The sequence below is a fragment of the Tachyglossus aculeatus genome, chromosome 20, assembly GCF_015852505.1.
Source record: "Tachyglossus aculeatus isolate mTacAcu1 chromosome 20, mTacAcu1.pri, whole genome shotgun sequence".
NCBI lineage: Eukaryota > Metazoa > Chordata > Mammalia > Monotremata > Tachyglossidae > Tachyglossus > Tachyglossus aculeatus.
The window spans coordinates 20,174,039-20,199,369 of record NC_052085.1 but is presented as its reverse complement, the minus strand read 5'-3'; the positions used below and the strand labels follow the sequence as shown (position 1 = coordinate 20,199,369).

At 45.1% G+C, this 25,331-nt stretch overlaps 1 protein-coding gene across 3 annotated transcripts in view; it reads right to left on the bottom strand.

Annotated features, from left to right (window-relative positions):
- Positions 1 to 6,707: 6,707 nt before the first annotated feature.
- Positions 6,708 to 25,331, bottom strand: part of EXPH5 (exophilin 5) — a 52,555-nt gene continuing 33,931 nt past the window's right edge. For all 3 annotated transcript variants that reach the window (XM_038761496.1, XM_038761497.1, XM_038761499.1), the window contains 3 exons: positions 19,259 to 19,307; positions 16,619 to 16,739; positions 6,708 to 12,496 (listed from right to left, as the gene is read on the bottom strand). In XM_038761496.1, coding sequence (XP_038617424.1) covers positions 6,933 to 12,496; positions 16,619 to 16,739; positions 19,259 to 19,307 — 5,734 coding nt within the window. In that variant the 3' untranslated portion in view covers positions 6,708 to 6,932. The remainder of the gene's footprint in view (positions 12,497 to 16,618; positions 16,740 to 19,258; positions 19,308 to 25,331) is intronic.

Sequence of the window (25,331 nt, the reverse complement as noted above, 5' to 3'; positions counted from 1 at the left end):
GAGATGCTTCAGTATTTTCTTTATTGTTTTTCTTAAGTGCTTACTATATGTCAAACACTTTAGTAGGTGCTGGGATATTTACAAGTGAATTAGGTTGGACACAGTCCCTCTTCTGCCTGGGGCTCCCTGTCTAAACTGGAGGGAGAACAGGGGAACTGAGGCACAGAGAAGTTAAGTGACTTGCCCAAGGTCATGCAGAGGCATTTGGCAAAACCAGGATTAATAATAATAATGATGATGGCATTTGTTAAGCGCTTACTATGTGCAAAGCACTGTTCTAAGCGCTGGGGGAATACAAGGCGATCAAGTTGTCCCCACACGGGGCTCGCAGTCTTCATCCCCATTTTACAGATGAGGTGACTGAGGCCCAGAGAAGTGAAGTGACTTGCCCAAAGTCACCCAGCTGCCAATTGGCGGAGTTGGGATTTGAACCCATGACCTCTAACTCCAAAGCCCGGGCCCTTTCCACTGAGCCACGCTGCTTCTCCTCTTAGCACCCAGGTGCTGAGTCCAAGGCCTATGCTTTTCCCGCTGGGCCAAGCTGCTTCCCACGGGGGCTTCCGCGACTCCGCTGTTCACTCCCGTTGGTTGCTGAAGCAAATTTTACAAGTGGTGAGGGGAGGCGAGCGAGGCTGCCCCAGCCTGCTAATTGATTTTCATCCCCAATTACCACTGCCGCCATTAAACTGCCGTTTAGAGCTTTGGCAACAGTGACTTCATCTAGGAAGCCTTCCCTGACTCAACAGTCTCTCATCTCCCACTCTGTTTCCCTCACCCAGGCACTTGCATCCTTATCTCCTAAACACTTCCCACAGCACCTGTATATATGTATACATGTTTGTACATATTTATTACTCTATTTATTTATTTTACCTGCACATATCTATTCTATTTATTTTATTTTGTTAGTATGTTTGGTTTTGTTCTCTGTCTCCCCCTTTTAGACTGTGAGCCCACTGCTGGGTAGGGACTGTCTCTGTATGTTACCAACTTGTACTTCCCAAGCGCTTAGTACAGTGCTCTACACACAGTAAGCGCTCAATAAATATGATTGATGATGATGACTTCGACATTCTCCCCCCCAGCCCACAGCACTTAGGTACGTATCTTTATACTCGGTCGCTTCCTTTACCTGTAAGTTATTGTACTGCCTGTCTCTCTGGCTAGTCTGTAGAATGCTTGAGAGTCTCCTTACTCTATTGTACTCTCCCGAGTGCTTACTACAGTGCTCAACGGATGTGATCGAATGGCTGTGGACAGGTCACTTGACTTCCCCGGGCCTCAGTTTCCTCATCTGTCAACTGGAGGTTGGTTACCTGTTTTCCCTCCTCCTTAGACTGTGAGCCCCAGGTGAGGTAGGAACTCATTCCAACCCGATTGTCTTCCACAGACTCCAGTGCTTAGAAGGCCCACAGAAAGCCCTTAATAAATACCACAACTATTAGAGTTCATGATAGATCCTTGCCCTGTCCAAGAACGAAATAGAAACACTGAAGAAACCCAGGATTCAAATTGGTTAGGATCTCACCATAACTCTCCTATCCCTTATCTTCTTGTGTTGGGTCAGAGAGAAGAGGTGAGGAAATAGGTATTTAGTGGGCAGCAAGGAAAGGATAGACTTTCGGGGAATCCCATACTCATTGCCCCCCAAGCCCCTACTCTTTTTGACTTGCCATTTACGCTGAGGGCATGTCCCAAGATGAGATTTCTGGGCATGGTGATCTAGTGTAGTGAAGCTCTTCCGGAGAAGAATAATTTAGGGGTAACCTACTAGGTAACGCCGGGAAAATTTGAGCCAATGCACGATATCCCTCTGGGAGATCACACCCAGTATTTCAAAAGCAGGTCTGGTAAGCAAAATAATTGCTCCTGAGCACACCCGCCTTTAGAAACACTCTACGCTCAACCTGTTTTTCTTTTCTCTCCATCATTAATCTCGCTCTCCAAAAGTGCACGCTTTTGTATCTCGAATCCGGAAAGACAACACTATTTAAATAATCGGGGGACGGAGAGGTTCCGTGAAACAGTAACAGAAGAAGCAGCGTGGCGTAGTGGAGCACAGGTCTGGGAATCTGAAGGTCAGGGGTTCTAATCCCGGCTCCACCACTTGTCTGCTGTGTGACCTTGGGCAAGTCACTTCATTTCTCTGGGCCTCAGTTACCTCATCTGTAAGATGGGGACTGAGACTGTGAGCCCCATATGGGACAGGGACAATGTCCAATCCAATTTGCTTGTTCCCACCCCAGTGCTTAGTACAGTGCCTGGAACATAGTAAGTGCTTAACAAATACTATAATTAACAACTGAACAGTACACTGAAATTACCAGGAGCCTTTGATTTGGAAAGACAAAACAGAGAAAGGACATAATGAAGCCTCCTAAATAATGAGCAGGGTTAATAAAGAATTATTATGCTGTGAAATCCTGTCAGTTCTACCTTCACGACATCTCTAGAACCTGTCCTCCTCTCTCCATCTAAACTGTTACCACGGAGTCCAAACATTTATCGTATACCCTCTTAACTCCTGCATCAACCTCCTCGCTGACCTCCCTGCCTCCCGTCTCTCCCCATCCAGTCTGTACTTCACTCTGCTGTCCAGATCATTTTTCTGCTAAACCCATCAGTCCATAACTTCCCACTCTTCAAAAACCCCCAATGGTTACCCATCCACCTCCTCATCAAACAGAAACTCTTTACCATGGACTTTAAAGCGCTCAATCAGCTCTACTTGACCTCACCGATTACCCGAAACCATCTATAAAAGGTACTTCGATATCTTCCCTCATTTTCTGCAAGCTTTCCGGGGTTTTCACAGTTCTGGAAAACTCTGACTATTGTATTGTGCTCTTCCAAGCGCTTAGGAAAGTCTTCTGCACTGAGGAAACACTCAATAAATACCTTTGACTGATTTCAGTGGTTTAAAGAAAGAAGTCAAAGTGAAATCTACATCCACGAGCCTGGTTAGTTATTTGAAAAACGGCATTTATTGAAAATCACATCATCATTTACATCATGTGTCATCTCCAAAGAAAGGTTTTAGAGCCGTTTATATATAAGAAAGTATGTGGGTAAAATTATCACCAAAGGATAAAAGAAACAATGTACCAAAACAACACAACACACTAGAAACTTGAATTGTCAGCCACGCAGAGCCAACGTAGACACCAAATAATGAAATATGTACATATATACAAATGTTCAAAAGGTACAGACATTATATTACTATTATTATAATTAATGCTGATCAACCAACTCATGCAAATCGCAGAGATGTGAGGGAGTGGCCGAATGGAGTAACTTTCCCTGTGTCCTGCACAAGGTTTGCGGATTAGAGGCCAGTCCCAATGGGATCCAACTTGCTCCAAGGAGAGAATCACTAAGGAAGCCAAAGGAGCTTTGCTCGTCCTTCTCTAGCTCCCCAGCGAATTTGACCTCTTGTGGGAAACTTGAGGGAGGAGAGAGAAGGGAGATGGGGTAATTCACCTCACTGAGGTGAGAATTTTTCCCCGGGGGCTGGTATTGATTCAGCTCTTATCGCCTAGAGCATTGATTTCCAAAAGATGTGCTGCAGTGCACATCCTGAGTACGCAATGTCCTGAGAGCTACTGGGTAATTCTGGGGGCTGCCATGTTTGCTTCTCTTATGGGTGCCCAGCATGAATGCACAAAGATATTACATATGACCACATTTTGAAATTCTGAGGCAAGGGCTTACTTCGACAGGTTTGGGGCCGTACATGTATTTTTGGGAAGGGATACAGAAAGTGCCGACAGACCATTTCCTGTGCCTTGGGATAAACAGAAAGCTGAAAACACTGGTTGAGAGTAGGGCAGACTTCGTGAGTCTTTGGAAAGTCCGCAAAATTATGATCAGGGATTTATTATGCCCCAGTCTATCTAAAACAAGCGGTGGCCCATTTTTTGCAAATCCTATTTAATTTGTGCCACTTTAATGGATGATAATGATGGAGTCTCCCATCAAGAAGGTGCCTGGTTCCTTCACTTCAAGTCCAAGAACTTGTGTGAAGGAATTGATTATAGTGCTAGTTTGCCTTAAGTGGACCACATACAATAAGCCCCAAAACAGACCTGTACATGTCATAGTTTTTAACCCATCCCAAAAAGCTAGCTATTTTACACATTTACACTTCAGAGGTCATTCCCTTCTGTGTCCATCACTTGGGAAAAATACTAAATATACATACACGAACAAAGAACACATGCAAAAGAGCCACAAATTTACACTTTAGAGTTCATTCCCTTCTGTGTCCATCACTTGGGAAAAATACTAAATATACATACACGAAAAAAGAACACATGCAAAAGAGCCACAAATTTACATTTCAGAGTTCATTCCCTTCTGTGTCCATCACTTGGGAAAAATCCTAAATATACATACACGAACAAAGAACACATGCAAAAGAGCCACAATGCCCTTTAGATTACAAACACATATACAAGCCGACTAAACTTCTTTAACGAAGTATTTTGTTTAGAGTAAACAATACAAACTGCAAAATGTGGGAGAATGCCAGCCTCCTCAAACGCTCCTCCTGATTCTCAGGACAGGTCTACCGAACACAGAGCGAAGGGAAGAGATGTCAGCTGTTTGGCAGATTTGCAAAGAAGAGCTTTTGCCCTGACTCCTCTGATTTGACTGACGAAACCGCCCCAAATCGCAAGGTATGTGCCAATTCTCCTCTTCGTTAAATTGCCATTATTATTATTATGAAAATGGCATTATAAAATGCCATTAAAATACCATTATTATTATTCATAGAGTGCTAAGTGCTTAGTACAGTGCTAAGTACTTAGTACGGTGCTCTGCACACAGTAAGCGCTTGATAAATATGATCGAATGAACTTTGTGTAATGTCGACCTAGTTAAAATAATCATTGATAGAGACCTTGCTAAGAAGCAAATAAATTTCCACGTTAAAATATTAGGCCTCTAACTTTTACAATTACAAGGAATGCATAATTTATGGTTGTCACAAAGTTCATTAAATTAACAAGGGAAATAGAAAAATAGTTGGAGAAACATGAACTTGAAACCACACATGAATCTTAATAAATGATAATTATAGCTCAGTTGACTATTTCATTTTGGATTTGAGGGTCTTATGTCTGGAACCATTTACTTAAAGACCCTATTCATTTTCAGACATTGCCAGATATCAAAGTTCAGGACAGGTTATTGGATCTCAGAGTCACGGGATGAGAAAGACCAGCAAAAATGTAACGTTGTTTACTCTATTGCCACACAGTAAGAACATCCAGTAAGAAAAACAGCCTGCACTGTGCTTTCAGCCAAAAAAGGTTGTAATGATGATAATAATAATTACAATACATTACTTTTTCATGGCCCTATTATCCCAAGATCACAAAGTGTTTTTTTATCCAGAAGGATTATTATCATTATAGGGGTGACCCATAAACAAGGAAAAACAGAGGAACCCAAAACAAACCAAAATTAAAAGCCCAAACACTAAAGGAGCTAAACAAAGTGGCCGATGGCAACATTTGTTCACATAATAATGACAACTAGTGAGCAAGAGTAGGCGCTTGGAGATTTTCCCTGCATAATTCTGCGAATATAATATCTACCTGTTATCTCTCAACTAGACCACTTTAAAGCTAAAACAAGAGGAAAAATGAGGAGCACAGAAAGAGTAGTAACATAAAACTCTTCTCTTTCTCTCTTTTTTTCTTCAAGAGAGATGCCAAGAAACAAGATGGTAGTCGTGTCGCCACAGATAGATGTAGCCGGGGGTGTAAAAGTAGCTGTGGCAACAGGATGTGTGAGCCTTGGGCTTTCAGCCTTTTGCCAATAGGCCTGTTTCCTCCTTCGGTGTTCATACAGTTCCCAACCCATCGGGAAAGACGACTTTTGACTCCTGAGGAAAAAATGTGGACGTTCTCAGGGACGGTGGTGTTTCTGGGTTCATGGGAGAAGCATATCTTTTATGAGCAGGAGCGGGGACAATGTCATTAAAGCTAAGTAGCCTCAGGAGTTCACATTAAGTCACTGTTGGGTCTTGACCCTTCATTTTCTGTTAACGTGAGTTTCAGTCCTCTCAAATAACCCATTCGTCCACTTGGGAAACCTTTTTAGGACCGAACCGAAGAGAAGGCCTTTGCCTTAACTTTTCAAAATGAAATTAAACCCTGAAACCTTAAGGAGACAAGACGAGAAAAATAATCCTCCTCTGGGGAGGTTTTGTACATGTTGTTCAGAAGAAGAGTTCTGCGTTATTACCACCATCATCCTTTGTAGTGTTGTCAGCACTTGGGCGTGCTTGCGAGATTACAGATAGAATGAACGTTGTTTCGGGTGACTGAGAAGTTACCGGGTGTCTGAATCTCAGTAGTGTTAACAGTGACGGGAAATGGAGGAGGAAAGAGTTGAGGGAAGAGAGAAGATGAAAGAAAGCAGAGGTGTAAAATCGGCTGGTGGGTGGATTGTGACCCCTCCTCTCCCCCCGCCGCCCCCCGAATGTGCAGGAAACGTGAATTCCCCCCGTGCATTCTTTTTAGCGCTTAGCTTCATGTTCCCCTTACAGTAAATTTAAGAAATACAATTATTATTAAATTAGGAAATTGGAGAACGGAAGAAGGTTGAGACTACAGCCAAAGAGATCATCTTAAATAGGTGGAAATGAAGGCAAAGCGTAAAACTTCTCAAAGAAATGCTAGCAATCACACTTGTGGACAAGAGGCAAATTCGCCTTCGTTGTTTATGCAGCGTACAGAGAAGTACACGAGAAGATGAAAACCAGGGAGTTTTGCTGTGTCTAAGAAGGGACGGTTCATAGTAGTTGTTTCCTCTCCTAACCTTTATGGACAGGTGAATATATGCCAAATAATTTTCTCTCTGTTCCCAAGTCCAACTGTCGGTAAAGTGGTTGCACTCATATCCCCCTGTGAGCGGAGTCACAATTCTGACTCCTTATCGATTTCGTCCAGATAGTATTCATCATCCGTTGTCGTGTCGGTGTCGGCATCTGAATCATCCACTGCGACATCTTGGTAGATGTTGAGGGGTTCTCTCGGAGACAAGCCATCCACTGACCCTTGGCTGAAGGGAGAGGCGGAGCTGAGGGAGCCGTCTCGGTGGGGAGAACTGTTCAGATCATCCTTCAGGAAGCCCGGATTTTTGAGAAAGCACGGTCTCCACAATCTTCCTTCTGTGAGCGACCTCTTAACGTTCTCCAAAAAAGCCAACTGCTGTTCTTTCCCAAAAATCCCGTAGTCAATCGGCCTGGAGATATATGTCACGGATCTGGGACCGCTGGCTCCGGTTCTCTGGCTGCACATCGCCCACTTGTCATTTTCATCACAGGAAACCTCCGAAAAAGACTGGAATCTCCTCTTGCATGCACTGCCAATGGGGAATTCATTCCCGAGGGTCATGCTGCTTGGGACATTGCCAGCAGAAGCCTCCTCAGAGAAATGGCGCTCACGGGATTTCTGAGAATTCGGGCCTAGCTTTCCCTCGGGGGCACGTAGGTTTTTTAAACTCTTTGAACGATAGAGACTTGGCTCTGGCTCCCATTCCCAAGGGTTCCCGATATTTGGCGGCGAGTGGCTACTTTCTGGCCAGCTGCTTTCGGAAGATCCTCCGTATTTTGCATCAGCTGCGAATGGCAGCGAGGACGGGGGGCTCGGTCGGGTCTGATGATCAGCGAGCTCCACTGCCGATAAGTTGTCAAGAATGGGCCGCGCCTGGGTTTCCAGCTCTTTTTCGAAGGTTGCTTCTTTCTTCTTACTTCTTTCAGTTATTTCCTTTCTCGAGTCTTCCCCTTTGGGTGGAGAATCTGTGACACTGTCTCCTTCATCTGTGTTTCTTTTGGAACAGCCGGCTGTATTTTGCTGGGTTTCTCCACATGTAGGAGAATTCGGACTGGAATCGGGAACGTTCTGGACAGGAGGCTCATTCTTATCCAGATCTGGTGTTTGGGGCACGAGAGAAGAAACTTCCTCAGAACATGGACTTTCACTCTGGTTTTCTTTGGTGATCTCTAGAACCAGTGAGATGGGATTAGGGGAAAGCGGGGTGTCCCGTGACCCGTCAAGAGACACACCCTCCTCTCTGATCATTGTACCATTTTCACGCCTCGGAAATATGCTAGCAACGTGCCTTCTGGAGCTTATATCTGTAGTAGAAAATTTTCTGCGACCCTTGGGCATAGCTTCCAGTTTATTTTTAACTGGAGGTCTATTTTTCCGTTTCTCTAGTTCACTGTTTTTGTCTTTAGGACAAGCCAAGTTGGATTTATTTCTGTTCGTTGTCCTGGAAAGTGAACCCTGATCACCTGTGATTCTCGTCTGTTTGCCTTTAGGGTCGTTGTCCCGTTCACCTTCTTGTTTAGCGAATCCATGGTTATTTCCATCGGCCCGACAACTTTGCTTGGGTTCAGTTTGTTGGTTGGCTAAATCAGGCTGACGATTGTTATCTGTCCCCTGGGGCTGATGTTTGGATTTAGCTGGAGAAACCACCGAGCGGGGAAAAGCTTTACTCTGGGAATCGGAACGCTTCTTATCGGAAATCTTTTGGTCATCTGCCATTGGCTGCAAATTACAGGAACAATCAAAGAAGGCTGCTGCTTCAGGTATTGAGATTTCTTTCGGGTTAACGTCCCTACCGTATTTTTTTCCCCATCTGGTCGAGGTAACCGTGGCGTATTTATGTGCGGAGTTGGCAAACCCTCCTTTCGGATGAACAGCGTGGTTCACGTTATCTAAGGGAGGCGACTGTAAAACATGCTGACCTTTGTCTCCTCTTACTTCCATGGTTCCGGGGTTTTCTTCTAAAGGATGTTCGGCAGTAAATGTTGTTGATGAGCTAGGAGAAAACACCCGTTCCGTCTGGCAATGATCCTCTCTTTGCTGACTTGTAGGAGTGAAGGAAAAGTATATTCCGATTGTTTTGTTAAGCGAATCCTCTGAGATCGCTCTAACTGGACAATCCCTTGGGCTATTAGATTCTTTTTCCCCGTGAGAAACTTCAGTGTCAACTGCAAGAGGAAATACAACTGCAGATTCCTGCAGTGATTGCTCTGAAGGCCTCTCTGGTCCAGAATATTCAGGGCTTGGTAGTTGTAAAACAGCTGCTGTTTCATTACACTGAGAATGGGAATCGGTGTCCTTTTCAGAGGGGCTAACTGCAGTCTTTAGATCCGAAGAAGTAGTTCCTGATAGGATTTGAGTAGGAGAGTCAACACCCTCATCTCCTAAAGCAATAGGGACAGCTGCATCTGCTACGTCGATAGAAAATTCATATTTTTGGTCACTGATCTCAGGGGACTTTTTGGTGGGTTCATCTCTGTTTTGTGTGTAACCCTGGAAGAGGTGACAGATTTTTCTGGACTGTCTCCGCGGTAAAGTGTAATAAATTGAAACCAGCTCAAGACATTTGACATTATCTTCATCCCCCGAGATAGTAAACGTGCTCGTGGTCTTGTATTTCTGCACACTGTTTCCGGTGTCCATCTCGGACATTTCCGAGGGTTCGGAGGAGTGCTTCTCATCTATGAGCGAAAATACACCTTCCGATTCAACCGTTTCGGATGTAGTCATTCTGTTGTCACTTTTGGAACAGACATGAAGACTCGTTTCTTGGTTAAGACTCCTGTCTGGAGGTAGAGAGAAATCCTGGATCAATGGGAGATTTCCCTGCGTGTGAAAAGCGGCTTTAGCTGGCCCAGCTGATGGGGAAGAATCTGCTTCTGTTCTGGAAACAGAACTCTTGTTTTCTTGATCGGCTCTACCTAATGAATGTGCCTCCGAGCAATTTTCCACAGTCCTTTTGACTTGGAATGGGGGTGGTCCTGTACTAACAGCAACAGGACATGCATTTGACATGTCAGGGCCTCTGTTTTGGGGAGCAGGGACTGAATGGAAACCATCAGGGCATTTATTTTCTGCCTCGGTGGAAGGGGGATGCGCTTGACCCAAAAAAGGTTTCTCTGCGGGATCCTCTTGATCGTTTCGGACACGGAATGGAGGGGGCCCTTCTCTGACTGGGTTGGGCATCCTCTCTTTTTCTGACTTTAGAAAAGCATTGAAAAAAAAACTGGGTGACTTTCTTGGTAAGGTGCAATACACCGTGAGAGGCTCAGGAGACTTGGGATCAGTTGGATGAAGAGCAGGGGCGGAACTGCTGATAGTTTCCTTTGTCAAGGGCTTTTCTGGCTTGCTTAATTGTTCAATACAAGATACACGGCGCCTCACTTTCCCCTTCCCTTTTCCTGGACTGAAAGGACACTGGCCCAGACTTGAAGAGTTGGTCTTTTCTTCATTTTTTACCAAAGGGCTCTTTGTTGGCTGCATTTTCTCTTCTGTTCCGCAAATTAAAGATGGAGTAAGGGGGGAGTCATGATGAGAAAAAGTTGGCAAAGAACCTTGAAAGCCATGAGGTGACAGTCCTGGAGGATGGAGTCGGGAATCGCTACAGACAGTAGAAGCAGCGGTGGTACTTTTAAATGCGTTGCCTTTTTCACCCTCCACTTGGGAAAGTAAAATCTGCTCCTGAGATTGCGCGGGTGGTCTTCCAGAAGATCGTAATGGCCTGTTCTCCTCATTTCTTTCCATAAAATCTCCATGAGGTATTACTGCACCCTGGGGGTCACGTCGATTTAGGGAGGGAAAAGATATCCGAGTTCTGTTTTCATCAGCCAAGGGAGAGGACGCTCCAGGATCGAGCTTGCTGCCCCTGCTGTGTTCGGTCTCTTTTTTAAGCGCATTTGTTTTATTTCTGTTGGTGATGTATATTTTTGAAATGTCTCTCCTGGCGGGGACTCTGCTTGACCTTCTTGAAACGGCAGTGGTGGGTGCGTTGAAAATGAATCTGTCAGTTGGCTCGCTAGTAGGGTCTCTGGAGAGAGAATTCTGAAAATCTGGGCGAGTGGCAGAAATCACCGGGGGAGCGATGGGTTGTAATGTTTCACTCGTCACGCTTTCCTGGCTCGTCTTATCTAGCACCTCGACCTTTTCCGAACCGCGCTCCTTAGGGGTTTTCTCGATATCCATCTGTGTGAACGACGTGGTTGGTTGGCTCTGAGCAACAGGCAGCCCAGTGACAGAATCCCTGTTGGGAGCGACGTGTTTTGTGAGATCTCTTCTAGCGTGGGAGGAGGGCTCATCGGGCTCACTCACTTTGACGCCGGGGAAGGTAACCGAAACCCTCTCAGAAGCCAAGCCCCGATGACCTCCCGTATCGTTTAGACTCGGTGGGAGGCGGCTCTGGACCGATGCCTCCGTATCCCGTATCCCGAACTCCGGGGCGTGAGTTTCTGTGACTATATTTGATCCCCCGAAATCCAGATGGGGGAAAACGGGAGTGGTGCTGTGAGAGGTGGACTCGGAATTCCTGGAGAAGGTGAGCCGGTATTCCTTCCTCCCCCGCAGGGTCGTTAGGGTCTCCCAGCTCTCCGACACGTCCGTGTGCTCGGCTGCGTGAGTCTCAAAACCCAGCTCTTGAACTCGGGACTCCGTCCGGGTTTTAGAAACATTGGCCGCGGGTGGCCCAGCACAGGTCCTCCACTGCCGGGAAGGTGGAACAGCCCTGAGAGTCGCTGGAGAGGGCCAGTCATTTGCCTCAGTTGAAATCATTTCAAAGTCTCTGTCAGACAGAAGGTTGCCGGGACAAGAGTCAGACCAGAAAGGGGGCTCTTCCACTGAGGCTGGCAGAACAGGGCCCCCTCTGAATCTCCGGAGACCACCCGGCCCAAAGGAGCGTCTGGGGCAAGACCTAGAGAACTTGTTTTCCCAGGGGCAGAGTGGCGTGTTCTCCGAATTATCTAAGGGCTCACGGCTGAATGCTCGAGCCCTGGGGGCGGTTGGCCCACCGCTCCCAAAGACCGTCTTTGAGCGGTAAAATTCATACTTTCCGTTCTCCTGAAACCAGCGGGGATACACTTCCTCGTCCGCGCAGCCGACTTCCATAGGCCACTCCGCCTTGGGACACTCTCCCTGCTTCTGGAAGTCTCCGGAAGGATGCGAAGTGTTCCAGACGATAGAGGACAACGGGGTCCTCTTCGGGCTCTGCCGGTGGATTTGGGGTGCGAATCCACTCTTCGTCTGCCCTGGCGAGGGAAGGTGTAAACTGCTGGCCGTGAAATGTCCCCAAACAGGAAAGGCGGTTCGCCGTCTAAATTCGGTACACAGAGAAGAGCTGCCAAACGTGTTCTGGGGCGTACCGTCTCCTTCGGAGAGGCTGTGTTCCTTTGTCCCGTATATATCATAAAGTGTCTTTGTCCTGTAGGAGACGGTTTGAAAACTTTCTCTGGAAGCCGCTGGCCTCAAGAGATCGTAGATGGACATATTAGAACTCTCACTGTAGTTACTCCTGTATTGACCCGGGAAATTCGTGGCCGTGTTCCGGCTAGGGAATAGGTGACTAAACTGTGTTCCTGCCCCGTAGTTGATCGGAGGCTCTATATTCCCCGTGCTCAGAGTTTGTTCTTCGGCCAGCTTGCAGTCCAAATCGTCTAAAACTGAAAAGATGACATTCATTAGTTTTCCTAGAATAAATTGAATCTGAATCCAGAGGCTAAACAGAGCGGAATCTTACTTGACTCTACATGTTATGTCTTTTACCCCAAGTTCCTATCTGACACATATGCTAATTCAGGATTTTACCTTCAACGTCAGCAAACGTTTTGAATTCACGGCCTAACGTCCATTTTTGTTGTGTTTTCCAAATCTCTTATTCATTGGCAGAATCTAGGTGAGAATTCCCAAACTAAATAGAAACCTGTTTAGTTTGAGCAGTTTATATGTTGCCAGCTTGTACTTCCCAAGCGCTGAGTACAGTGCTCTGCACACAGTAAGCGCTCAACAAATACGATTGATCGATTGATTTGAGCAGGAGAAGCAGCGTGGCCTAGAGGAAAGAGTCCGGGCCCGAGAGTCAGAGGATCTGGATTCGAACCCCGGCTCCGCCACTTGTCTGCTGTGGGACCTTGGACAAGTCATTTCACTTCTGGGTACCTCAGTCGCTTCATCTGTAAAATGGGGATGAAGACTGTAAGCCCCGCATGGGACAGGGATGGCGTCTAACCTGATTAGCTTCAGTGTTTAGTACAGAGCCTGACACATAGTAAGTGTTTAACAAGTAACATCCACAAAACAAACTAACCTGGCACTTCTCTAAGGCTCATTGGTTGCTTTGGCTCCCCTGTATCCGGAGGTCAGTTCTCGTTTTGTAAATCCGTCAGTTTCCCTTATCAGTGCATCACCTCCTTGCTTCACTGACTTCTTCCTACCGTGCCATCTTTCGAGGATTTCTCTCCTTCCTTTTAATTTCCCATTCTGGGCAAAATGATGTAACATTCAATAGGAGCCCATAGGATCCTATGTTTAACTTTTTATCAATCAATCGATCAATCAATCGTATTTATTGAGCGCTTACTATGTGCAGAGCACTGTACTAAGCGCTTGGGAAGTACAAATTGGCAGCATATAGAGACAGTCCCTACCCAACAGTGGGCTCACAGTCTAAAAGGGGGAGACAGAGAACAAAACCAAACATACTAACAAAATAAAATAAATAGGGTAGATATGTACAAGTAAAATAAATAAATAAATAGAGTAATAAATATGTACAAATATATATACATATATACAGGTGCTGTGGGGAAGGGAAGGAGGTAAGATGGGGGGGATGGAGAGGGAGACGAGGGGGAGAGGAAGGAAGGGGCTCAGTCTGGGAAGGCCTGAGTTTTAGGCAGAGTTGAGGAGAAAGGTCTAGGAAATGACTTTCCACTGGCAAAATGACAAGGAGAATCTAGTAGCGCGTCTCCTCCTCAGCTTTCTCCTAGGTTTCTCATGGCCAAGTTGATCTCTCCCTCTGCCCATCCGCCAAGCTAGCTCTCTTCCTCCCTTCAAGGCCCTGCTGAGAGCTCACCTCCTCCAGGAGGCCTTCCCAGACTGAGCCCTTTCCTTCCTCTCCCCCTCTTCCCCCTCTCCATCCCCCCGTCCTACCTCCTTCCCTTCCCCACAGCACCTGTATATATGTATATATGGTTGTACATATTTATTACTCTATTTATTTATTTTACTTGTACATATCTACCCTATTTATTTTATTTTGTTGCTATGTTTGGTTTTGTTCTCTGTCTCCCCCTTTTAGACTGTGAGCCCACTGTTGGGTAGGGACTGTCTCTATGTGTTGCCAATTTGTACTTCCCAAGTGCTTAGTACAGTGCTCTGCACATAGTAAGTGCTCAATAAATACGATTGATGATGATGATGATGATCTCCTTGTTTTGGAAGACCATGAGCCCCGTATGAGATAGGGACCGTGTCCAACATGATTGACTTGTAGAACGTAGAACAGTGCTTGACGCTTAGTAAGCAGCACGGCCTAGTGGGCCTAGGACTCGGAAAGACCTGGGTTCTAATCCTGTCTCTGCCACCTGTTTGCTGTGAGACTTCAGGAAAGTCGCTTCCCTTCCCCACAGCACCTGTATATATGTATATATGTTTGTACATATTTATTACTCTATTTATTTATTTTACTTGTACATATCTATTCTATTTATTTTATTTTGTTAATATGTTTGGTTTTGTTCTCTGTCTCCCCCTTCTAGACTGTGAGCCCACTGTTGGGTAGGGACTGTCTCTATATGTTGCCAACTTGTACTTCCCAAGCGCTTAGTACAGTGCTCTGCACACAGTAAGCGCTCACTAAATACGATTGATTGATTGATTGATTAAATTCCTTGAGTCTCCATTACCTCCCATGAAATACGGATATTAATACGCTAAGCCACAAGTGGGACATGGACTGCGCCCAACCCGTATTAGCTCGTCCTGCCTGACACATGGGAAGGGCTAAACAAATACCGTTTAAAAAATACATAAAAAATCCCCAGGATATTGAGACTCTCTACCAATTTGGTCCCCAGAGTGTGCAATGAAGGAGACTAAGTGTGGGGGTGGTTGTATCCTCGGGATTCTGGGATGTGTGTATTATCGAGAGAGATCCAAAATTGGGACACTGGGATCCTTGGGCTGGGGCAGCTGAAAGCAAATCAATTTTGGACAGATCTGAAGACCGTGAGCCCAATGTTGGGTAGGGACTGTCTGTATATGTTGCCAATTTGTACTTCCCAAGCGCTTACTACAGTGCTTTGCACATAGTAAGCGCTCAATAAATACGATTGATGATGATGATGACTGTTCTCGATCAAGCTAAGACTGCTGCTACACTGCTGCTGCTACGGAGAAGCAGTGTGGCTCAGTGGAAAGAGCCCGGGCTTTGGAGTCAGAGGTCATAGGTTCAAATCCCGGCCCTGCCAATTGTCAGCTGTGTGACTTTGGGCAAGTCACTTCACTTCTCTGGGCCTCAGTTCCCTCATCTGTAAAATGGGGATTAAGACTGTGAGCCCCCCGTGGGACAACCTGATCACCTTGTAACCTCCCCAGCGCTTAGAACAGTGCTTTGCTCATAGTAAGCGCTTAATAAATGCCATTGTTGTTATTATTATTACACTACATATACCAACATATATTGAGAAGCAGCGTGGCCTAGTCATCATCATCGATCGTATTTATTGAGCGCTTACTGTGTGCAGAGCACTGTGCTAAGCGCTTGGGAAGTACAAATTGGCAACATATAGAGACAGTCCCTACCCAACAGTGGGCTCACAGTCTAAAAAATGGAAAGAACACGGGCCTGGAAGAGGACTTGAGTTCTAATCCCGGCTCCGCCACGTCTCTGCCATATGACCTTGGACAAGTCACTTCACTTCTCTGGGCCTCAGATACCTCATCTGTAAAATGAGGATAATGAGCCCCATGTGGGACAGGGACTGCATCTAACCCGATTTGCTTGTATCGACCCCAGTGCTTAGTACAGTGCCTGGCACATAGTAATCACTGATTTCATTATTATTAGTATTATTATTAGTTATATTACTAGATAAGGGCTTGTCTTTCAGTGTATTTTGGTAGTGTATTCATGAAATGCCCTCTGAAACCCATCTGAATTTGGCTACAAACAGGAAGAGTATTTTAAATATGACCCGCAAATTTAGAAAGTAGAATTTTGCCAGCATCCCTTCCTGGTGCATGTACCAGAAGGGGCTCATATGAAATGGTTGATGAAGGACAGGTTTAATATTTCCTTCAATCAATCATATTTATTGAGCGCTTACTCTGTGCAGAACACTGTACTAAGCGCTTGGAAAGTACAATTCAGCAACAAAGAGAGACAATCCCTACCCAACAATGGACTCCTTCAATAGTTCCATAATGATAAATAGGTAGATGGCCACTCCTTACTTACATACACACAGGGAAGGAGGAATCTTTTGCTTTAATCTTGGCATTTTAAAGCACCGCAAAAATCCAGCTTTAAAACCTATGCAGTCACTGACCTGCTGCGACCTTATGAGTCACAGTAGTTTTCCCTTTCTGAAATGACTGTGGCACATGACTTCAGTGAGGGTTACCTCACATACAGGTGGTGTGAGGATTTAAAGGGATAATCTACGAAGAGTGTTTTGAGGTTTTGGCCTTACCAGTTGATACGTGGCATAGAAACCCTCGTATTTTCAATTTCCCGGCCTCAATACCGAGTGCCAGCAAGTAGGCTCCGTTTCTGGACTTACCACGAAAAAGCTCACGCTCCATGGTTTCCCACGGAGGCAGGTCACTTTCCTCTCTCATTTCGGCTCCTTCGGGATCAAACCCGCTGCCAGCTGAGTCACTTTTCAGGTGGTACATTTTGTCCTGTTCAGTTTGAGACGGAAGAGAAAGTATTAAGAATGGAGGTTAAGCGCATAATGCGTGCCGAGCACTGTACTGAGCACTGGGATAGGCTCAACATAATCAGGTTAGACCCAGTCCCCACTCCACATGCGGCTCACAGTCTAAGGAAAAGGGGGAACGGGTATCAAATCCCCATTTTACAGGTGAGGAAACTGAGGCCCAGAGAAGTTAGGTGACTCACCTAAGGTCACATGCAACAGGAAAATGGTAGAGCCAAAATTAGAACCCAGGTCCTTGGGCTCTGAGGCCCAGGTTCTTTCTTCCTCTCCCCCTCGTCCCCCTCTCCATCCCCCCATCTTACCTCCTTCCCTTCCCCACAGCACCTGTATATATGTATATATGTTTGTACATATTTATTACTCTATCTATTTTACTTGTACATATCTATTCTATTTATTTTATTTTGTTAGTTTGTTTTGGTTTTGTTCTCTGTCTCCCCCTTTTTAGACTGTGAGCCCACTGTTGGGTAGGGACTGTCTCTATATGTTGCCAATTTGTACTTCCCAAGCCCTTAGTACAGTGCTCTGCACACAGTAAGCGCTCAATAAATACGATTGATTGATTGATTGATTCTAGGCTTGTCAGTAGTGACAATAATGCTTAAAAAGTATTCACTATAGACTATAATGTTCAAACTTTTCTGCTAGTTACATTGTCACACATTTTATTCCGCCCTAAAAAACGATGCGAATCTCATTTTGAAATTAAAAAAATAAAACACAAAAAACGGGGCAAGATATTCATCTCCCTGGGTCTCAGTTTCCTCAGTAGGGTCTTTAAGACTTTAAGACTCCATCATAGGCGCTTTAAGAAGAACTCCAATCGAAATAACAAACTGAAGGAAAGGACTTGACCAGCACTGCCATGTGGGCTTTGCCAGATGATCTCACAAGTGCTTAGAACTGTGTTTGGCACATAATAAGCGCACAATAAATACAATTGAATGAATTAATCCCAACAACTCTGCAACTACTGCCTGAATGTGGAGGATGAGAAGTCCTTGAGCGGGAAAGAGGAGAAGAATTGCGGGTGGCTCGTCTTAAACATTTGACCGCGAAAGCAGGTCTGCTCTGGAGAGCCTGGGAATTCTGCAGGCTGCAAGCTCGTTGTGGGCAGGGAACGTGTCTGCCGACTCGGCTGTATTGGACTCTCCCAAGCGCTTAGTACAGTGAGTGCTCTGCACATTCACTCATTCATTCAGTCGTATTTATTGAGCACTTACTGTGTGCAGAGCACTATACTAAGCGCTTGGGAAGTACAGTTCAGCGACAAATAGAGACAATCCCTACCCACAACGGGCTCATAGTCTAGTAAGCGCTCAATCAATACCACTGATGATGATGATGATATAGGGCTTCTTTGTCCCCCTTCCCAGGTATTCTTCTTGCTTTCAGTAGGAGAAATTTCAGGAATATACTCCTATGTCAATAAGCACTCAACAAATACCGTGGTATTTATTGCTCTGTGCTTATGCACAGAGGAAATATTGTCATGCATGGAATCAACTTTGAATGAGAAGGACCGATCGATCAAATCAATCAGTCATGATTATTGCAGCTTACTGTGTGCAGAACACTGTACTAAACACTTGGGAGAGTACAGAATAACATGCCATCAATGTCATTTTGTTAATGATGAGCACATAGCTTTAATTCTGTTTGTTCCATTTTGACACCTGTCTCCGTGTTTTGTTTTGTCGTCTATCTCCCCCTTCTAGACAGGTGTCAAAATAGAACAAATAGAGTTAAAGGTATGTGCTCATCATTAACAAAATAAATAGTAGTCCTAAAAAGACTAAGGGCAAGAGCAAGTGGGTAGAACGTGAGCCCTCAATAAAGCACTGGGATTGGCCAAAGGCTTACATTGCCACATTATTGCAGAGAAAACAAAGGGCAGAAGTGCTGGGCTTAGAAGGTAAGCTTCTAAGCTTGTTGTACTCTCCCAAGTGCTTAGTACAGTGCCCTGCACACAATAAGCACTCAATAAGTACCATGGTCTGTATTGCTCTGTGCTTATGCACAGAGGAAATATCGTCATGCATGGAATCAACTTTGAATGAGAAGGACCGATCGATCAAATCAGTCAGTCATGTTTATTGCAGCTTACTGTGTGCAGAACACTGTACTAAACACTCGGGAGAGTACAGAGTAACATACTTGGTAGACACATTCCCTGCTCCCCAAAGATCTTACCGTTTAAAGGGATGACAAGATCATGTAAACGGGCCACTGTATTCACTGTTGCCAGATCTCTTCCCCTCCTCAAATCCATTAATGAGCATTAAAGCTACTTTGAAATGAACTGTGACATTTCATTTTGAATAATCAGGAGGCACTCACGCTGAGAAATGAATGTTTTATATTGAATGGCACTGCAAGAGACCTGTTTTGCGAATTCAGAGTTATATCCCAGTGGGCCTAATGCTAATCTTTCTTTTCCTTTTCAATATTGCTGAAGAAAAAAGTTGCCAAGTTACTTACCTCAACTTTTTCCCTTGCTGGGACATCAGTTTCAGCAAAGACATTATATCTGTGGAAAGAATTTGGAATTACTTTTTTTTTTATGAACCCAGCCTTTACGAGGCACAAAACAATCATCTGAATACTTAGAGAGAACAGTCCTCCCATCCAGAAAGACTCCACAGGGATTAATTTTTTGGGGAAAAAAAAATTGATAATTTTCCTAGAAAATTCACAAGTGGCAATTTGAATGTGAATCCAGTAACTGGTACGGGAATACAGAGGAGACGTCGTTTTATAAAAATTAAAATTTTTTATAAAAATTAATATTTTTCATAAGAGACTTTGTGGTCTTTCATTTCATTTTGTAAAGAGCAAAGCGAAGATAATGAATCTGATTCCCTCCTGGGCATGAAGAGAGAATGGGCCACTTAAGTCTAGGAAGGGACTTTGATGTAAAATTTAACCGAGAAAGAAGAAAATGCATTCATTCTCTTTTCATTTCTCCCACATCCCATCAGAGCTCAGACGAATTTATGTTCTCCGCCTTTAGTATTCATGCATATATGTCCGCTCAATTTAATAATAATAACGCTACTAATAATTGTGGTAGTTGTTAAGTGCTTATTTTGTGCCAGGCACTGTACTAAGCGCAGGAGTAGGTACAAGCTAATCGGATTGGACACAGTCCCTGTCCCGTATGGGGCTCATAGTCTCAATCCCCATTTACAGATGAGGTAACTGAGGCACAGAGAAGTGAAGTGACTTACCCAAGGTCACGCAGCCGTGAAGTGGCGGAGTTAGGATTAGAACTCCTGACCTTCTGACTCCCAAGCCTGTGTTGTTACCACTGAGCCACGCTGCTTCTCATGACAGTGATGTTTCTTTTGACCGTGATATAATATTGTGGTTTTTCTCCCGAGTTAGAGCGTAGGCTCCAGGTGGAGAAGGTGTATGCCGCTTGGTTATTCCCTACTGTAGTGTCTACTACAGAGCAGCACACCAAGTTGGTATTTAGTATTCCCCCGGGCCTGGAATGCCCTCCCTCTGCCCATCCGCCAAGCTGGCTCTCTTCCTCCCTTCAAGGCCCTGCTGAGAGCTCACCTCCTCCAGGAGGCCTTCCCAGACTGAGCCCCTTCTTTCCTCTCCCCCTCGTCCCCCTCTCCATCCCCCCGTCTTACCTCCTTCCCTTCCCCACAGCACCTGTATATATGTATATATGGTTGTACATATTTATTACTCTATTTATTTATTTATTTATTTATTTTACTTGTACATTTCTATCCTACTTATTTTATTTTGTTGGTATGTTTGGTTCTGTTCTCTGTCTCCCCCTTTTAGACTGTGAGCCCACTGTTGGGTAGGGACTGTCTCTATGTGATGCCAATTTGTACTTCCCAAGCGCTTAGTACAGTGCTCTGCACATAGTAAGCGCTCAATAAATACGATTGATTGATTGATTGATTTAGTAAATACTGCCGCCTCTGCTGTTGTAATAATGATGGCATTTATTAAGCGCTTACTATGTGCAAAGTATATATATATATACAAGAGTCTTGTCTTAGCCGTCGAGTCGTTTCCAACCCATAGCAATACCATGGACGCAGAACACCCCACTCTCCCTCTGCAGTCGTTCTGGTAGTGGTTTTCTTGGTAAAAACACGGACGTGGTTTACCATTGTCGCCTATCCTGCAGGAAGCACGAGTCTCTGCCCTCGACTCTCTCCTACACCGCTGCTGCCCAGCCTAGATGAGCGCTTAGTACAGTGCTCTGCACACAGTGAGCGCTCAGTAAATACGATTGATTGATTGATTGATTTTGACTTGTAGCGGATTGCCTTCCACTCGCTAGCCGCTGCCCAAGTAGGAATAGAATGGGTTTGCCCCTGCTTGACTGTCCCTCCCGTAGCCGAGACTAATAAAGTACTGGAAACTCTCCAGATGCAAACCTGAGAGTGGACTACTTATGTACACTTTTGCAATTTATTCATTTATATTAATGTCTGTCTTCCCCGTCTCTTGACTTTAAGGTCCTTGTGGGCAAGGCAAGTGTCTACCAACGCTCAATACAGTGCCCTACCCACAATAAGCACTCAATAATACCACTGATTGAATCAACAAATAAAATTAAGGACGCTAAGACGTTTAGCCCCTCCAATCAATCCATCAATCAATGGTATTTATTTTGCACCTGCAACTTCAGAACCGAGATGCAGTTAATCCGTGGTATTTATTGAGCACTTACTGTGCGCAGAGCACTGTACTAAGCGAGGAGCACTGAACTAATCTGTGCCGAGGAACTGATTATTGTGATAGTGGTTTGGGCGGTGCCAGAATGCAATGAGCGAGTGGGCAAGCAGGGTTATGGAAACTTGCCCAGCACATGAGCAGTCTTTAGGCCAATCAGTCAATCAATCAGTCAGTGGTATTTATTGAGCACTTACTGCACACAGAGCACTTGGGAAGGTACATTATTCATTCATTCATTCATTCATTGGTGTTTATTGAGCTGTACTAAGCGCTTGGAAAGTACAGTTCAGCAATAAAGAGAGACAATCCCTGCCCACACTACATTTACAGTCGAGAAGGCCTTATCCTGGGTTCTAATCCCAGCTCTGCCACTTGAATGCTGTGTGACCTTGGGCAAGTCACTTAGGTCCTCTATACCTCAGTTATCTCACCTGCAGAATGGGGATTATGACTGTGAGCCCTCTGTGGGGCAGGGACTATCTGATTATCTCGTATCTACCCCAGGGCTTAGTATAGCACCTGGTACGTACTTAAAAAGGGTCTTTGCTCAAAGTATCCAACCACAAGCATAATCTGGACTAGAACCCAGTTTTCTTATTCCCAAATCAGTGTTCTTGCTGCTAGACCAATAGTAGGGCTGAATTATAGCTAAGATGATGATGATGAGGGCATTTGTTAAGCGCTTACTATGTGCAAAGCACTGTTCTAACGCTGGGGACGTAACAAGGTGATCAGGTTGTCCCACGGGGGGCTCCCAGTCTTCATCACCATTTGACAGAGGAGGGAACTGAGGCCCAGAGAAGTGAAGTGACTTGCCCAAGGTCACCCAGCTGACCAGTGGCGGAGCCGGGATTCGAACCCATGACCTCGGACTCCAAAGCCCGGGCTCTTTCCACTGAGCCATGCTGCTTCTAAGAGCCTGTAAGAATGTGCCCAGAGGCAGACATGAAGTGAAAAGGAGAAAATAGCATATTATGCCGAACTGACAAAAGTTAAGACTCTGCAAAGTCGCATATTCTCTTCTGAATCTTACAATTTCTGCCCATAATAAAAATAATAGTAATAATTGTGGTATTTGTTAAGCGCTTGCTATGTGTCAAGCACTGTTCTAAGCGCTGGGGGAGAGCCAAGCTAATCAGGTTGGACACAGTCCCTGTCCCACATGGAGCTCACAGTCTTAATCCTCATTTTATAGATGAGGTAACAGAGGCCCAGAGAAGTGAAGGGACTTGCCCCGGGGTCACACAGCAGACAAGTGGCGGAGCGGGATTAGAACCCGGGTCCTTCCGACTCCTAGTGCTCTAGCCACTAGGCCGTACTGCTTCTCTGGCCCGTAAAGGTCAGAGACTCAAAACCGAAGGCCACGTACGATGCGGTGGGCTGGTACCCAATAGGAAGGGGGAAAAAATCCCTCTTTTTCAAAGGAGGAGATCAGGGAAGTCCTCCCATGCCAAGCGCTTAGTACAGTGCTCTGCACATAGTAAGCGCTCAATAAATACGATTGATGATGATGTAGCCCCACCAGGGAATTCGGCCTGATCCCCCTGTAGACTGTACGCTCTCCGGGGGCAGGGAATACGCCTACCAACTCTATTGTATTGTTCTCTCCCAACCAATCAATCAATCAATCGTATTTATTGAGCGCTTACTGTGTGCAGAGCACTGTACTAAGCGCTTGGGAAGTCCAAGTTGGCAACACATAGAGACGGTCCCTACCCAACAGTGGGCTCACAGTCTAGAAGGGGGAGACAGAGAACAAAACCAAACAGACTAACAAAATAAAATAAATAGAATAGATATGTACAAGTAAAATAAAGAGTAATAAATATGTACAAACATATATACATATATACAGGTGCTGTGGAGAAGGGAAGGAGGTAAGGCGGGGGGATGGAGAGGGGGGCGAGGGGGAGAGGAAGGAAGGGGCTCAGTCTGGGAAGGCCTCCTGGAGGAGGTGAGCTCCCAGTAGGGCCTTGAAGGGAGGAAGAAGTATATATGTATATATGTTTGTACATATTTATTACTCTATTTATTTATTTTACTTGTACATATCTATTCTATTTATTTTATTTTGTTAGTCTGTTTGGTTTTGTTCTCTGTCTCCCCCTTTTAGACTGTGAGCCGACTGTTGGGTAGGGACCGTCTCTATATGTTGCCAACTTGGACTTCCCAAGCGCTTAGTACAGTGCTCTGCACATAGTAAGCGCTCAATAAATACGATTGATGATGATGATGATGATGGCGGATGGGCAGACGGAGGGCAACCAGCTAGTACGGTGCTTGGCATACAGTAAGCGCTGCCTAAATCCAGTGATTGGAGGTGGGATTAGAACCCAGATCCTTCTGACTCCGGGGCCCGTGCTCTACCCAGTAGGCCACGCTATTTCCCCTTCCCTTCCCTCTGCCTTACTCTCAGAGCTGCTAATCGCCCTTCCCTTCATCATCAATCGAATTTATTGAGTGCTTACTATGTGCAGAGCACTGTACTAAGCGCTTGGGAAGTACAAATTGGCAACATATAGAGACAGTCCCTACCCTTCCCTTCTACAGCCTGGGCACTTGGGACCTAAAGCGGAGGCCAAAAAAGCCGGGCACAACCCTGAGCGACAGGACAAAATGCAACAGTGGAGCTGCCACCGCAGCTACGGCGGACTGTTCCACTCATTCGTTCATTCAGTAGTATTTATTGAGCGCTTACAGTGTGCAGAGCACTGAACTAAACGCTTGGAAAGTACAATTCGGCGACAGATGGAGACAATCCCTACCCACCAACGTGGCTCGCGGTCCACTCACTTCCTCCGCAACTCTCTCCGAGCTGGAAATATGCCGCCCTCCTCCCAACCCTCTGGTTCAAGAATCATCGTAACAAAACCGAACAAACAAAATCATCTAAGCAAAAAAAAAATCACTTTTCTGCTCACTGAAATGTTTGCTTTTTGCTCCCCGGAGTTCTTGTGAGATCATTTTTTTTTTTAATGAATCTTTAAAATAGTTCTCCCTCTCAATCTGTTAAGCGTTTAATGAAGCGCTTCGCCCAGCTTCAGCAAGTATCAACCTGACTGCCAACTTGTTCTGTACTTGTTCTGGGTGACTGAGCCTTTCCTTAAAGTGCTTTGTCAACCCTTCATTATCTCACGAAGGGGACGGGAAGAAGATTTGAAGGTTTCTATCAGTAAGTGGGATTTGTCGGGCGCCTGCTCTGTGCATTCGTTCTTTCATTCAGTTGTATTTATTGAGCGCTTACTGCGTGCACAATGCAGTAACAAATAGAGACGATCTCTGTCCACAACGGGCTCACGGTCTTGAAACGGGCTAACAGCCCTGTGCTAAGTTTCGCAGATAAGACGCTTATCCATTAGGATTCCCAGTGAAAACTGGGTTTGATTCCGGTTCTATCAAACAGTGTCCTGACTTTCCCCCTTTATTCATCCCCCCACTTCCAGCCCCACAGCACTTACGTACATATCTGTCATTTATTTATTTCTATTCATGCCCGTCTCCCCTCTAGACTTTATGCTCACTTCCTCCGCAACTCCCTCCAAGCTGGCAGGGCCGTGAAAATATGCCGCCCTCCTCCCAACCCTCTAGTTCAAGAATCATCTTAAAATCGAACAAACAAAATCATCTAACCAAAGAAAATCACTCTTCTGCTCACTGAAATGTTTATTCTTATATTTTACTCTCCCAAGTGCTTAGTGCCATGCTCTGCCCACAGAGAGTGCTCAATAAATGCAATCAACTGTTTTATTTTTTGAGGTGAATAGTATAGTCTCTTAAAAACAAATAGAGAAAAAAAAGGTTTATTTTAGGGTTCATTTCAAACAGCCAGATTTTACAAAAACAA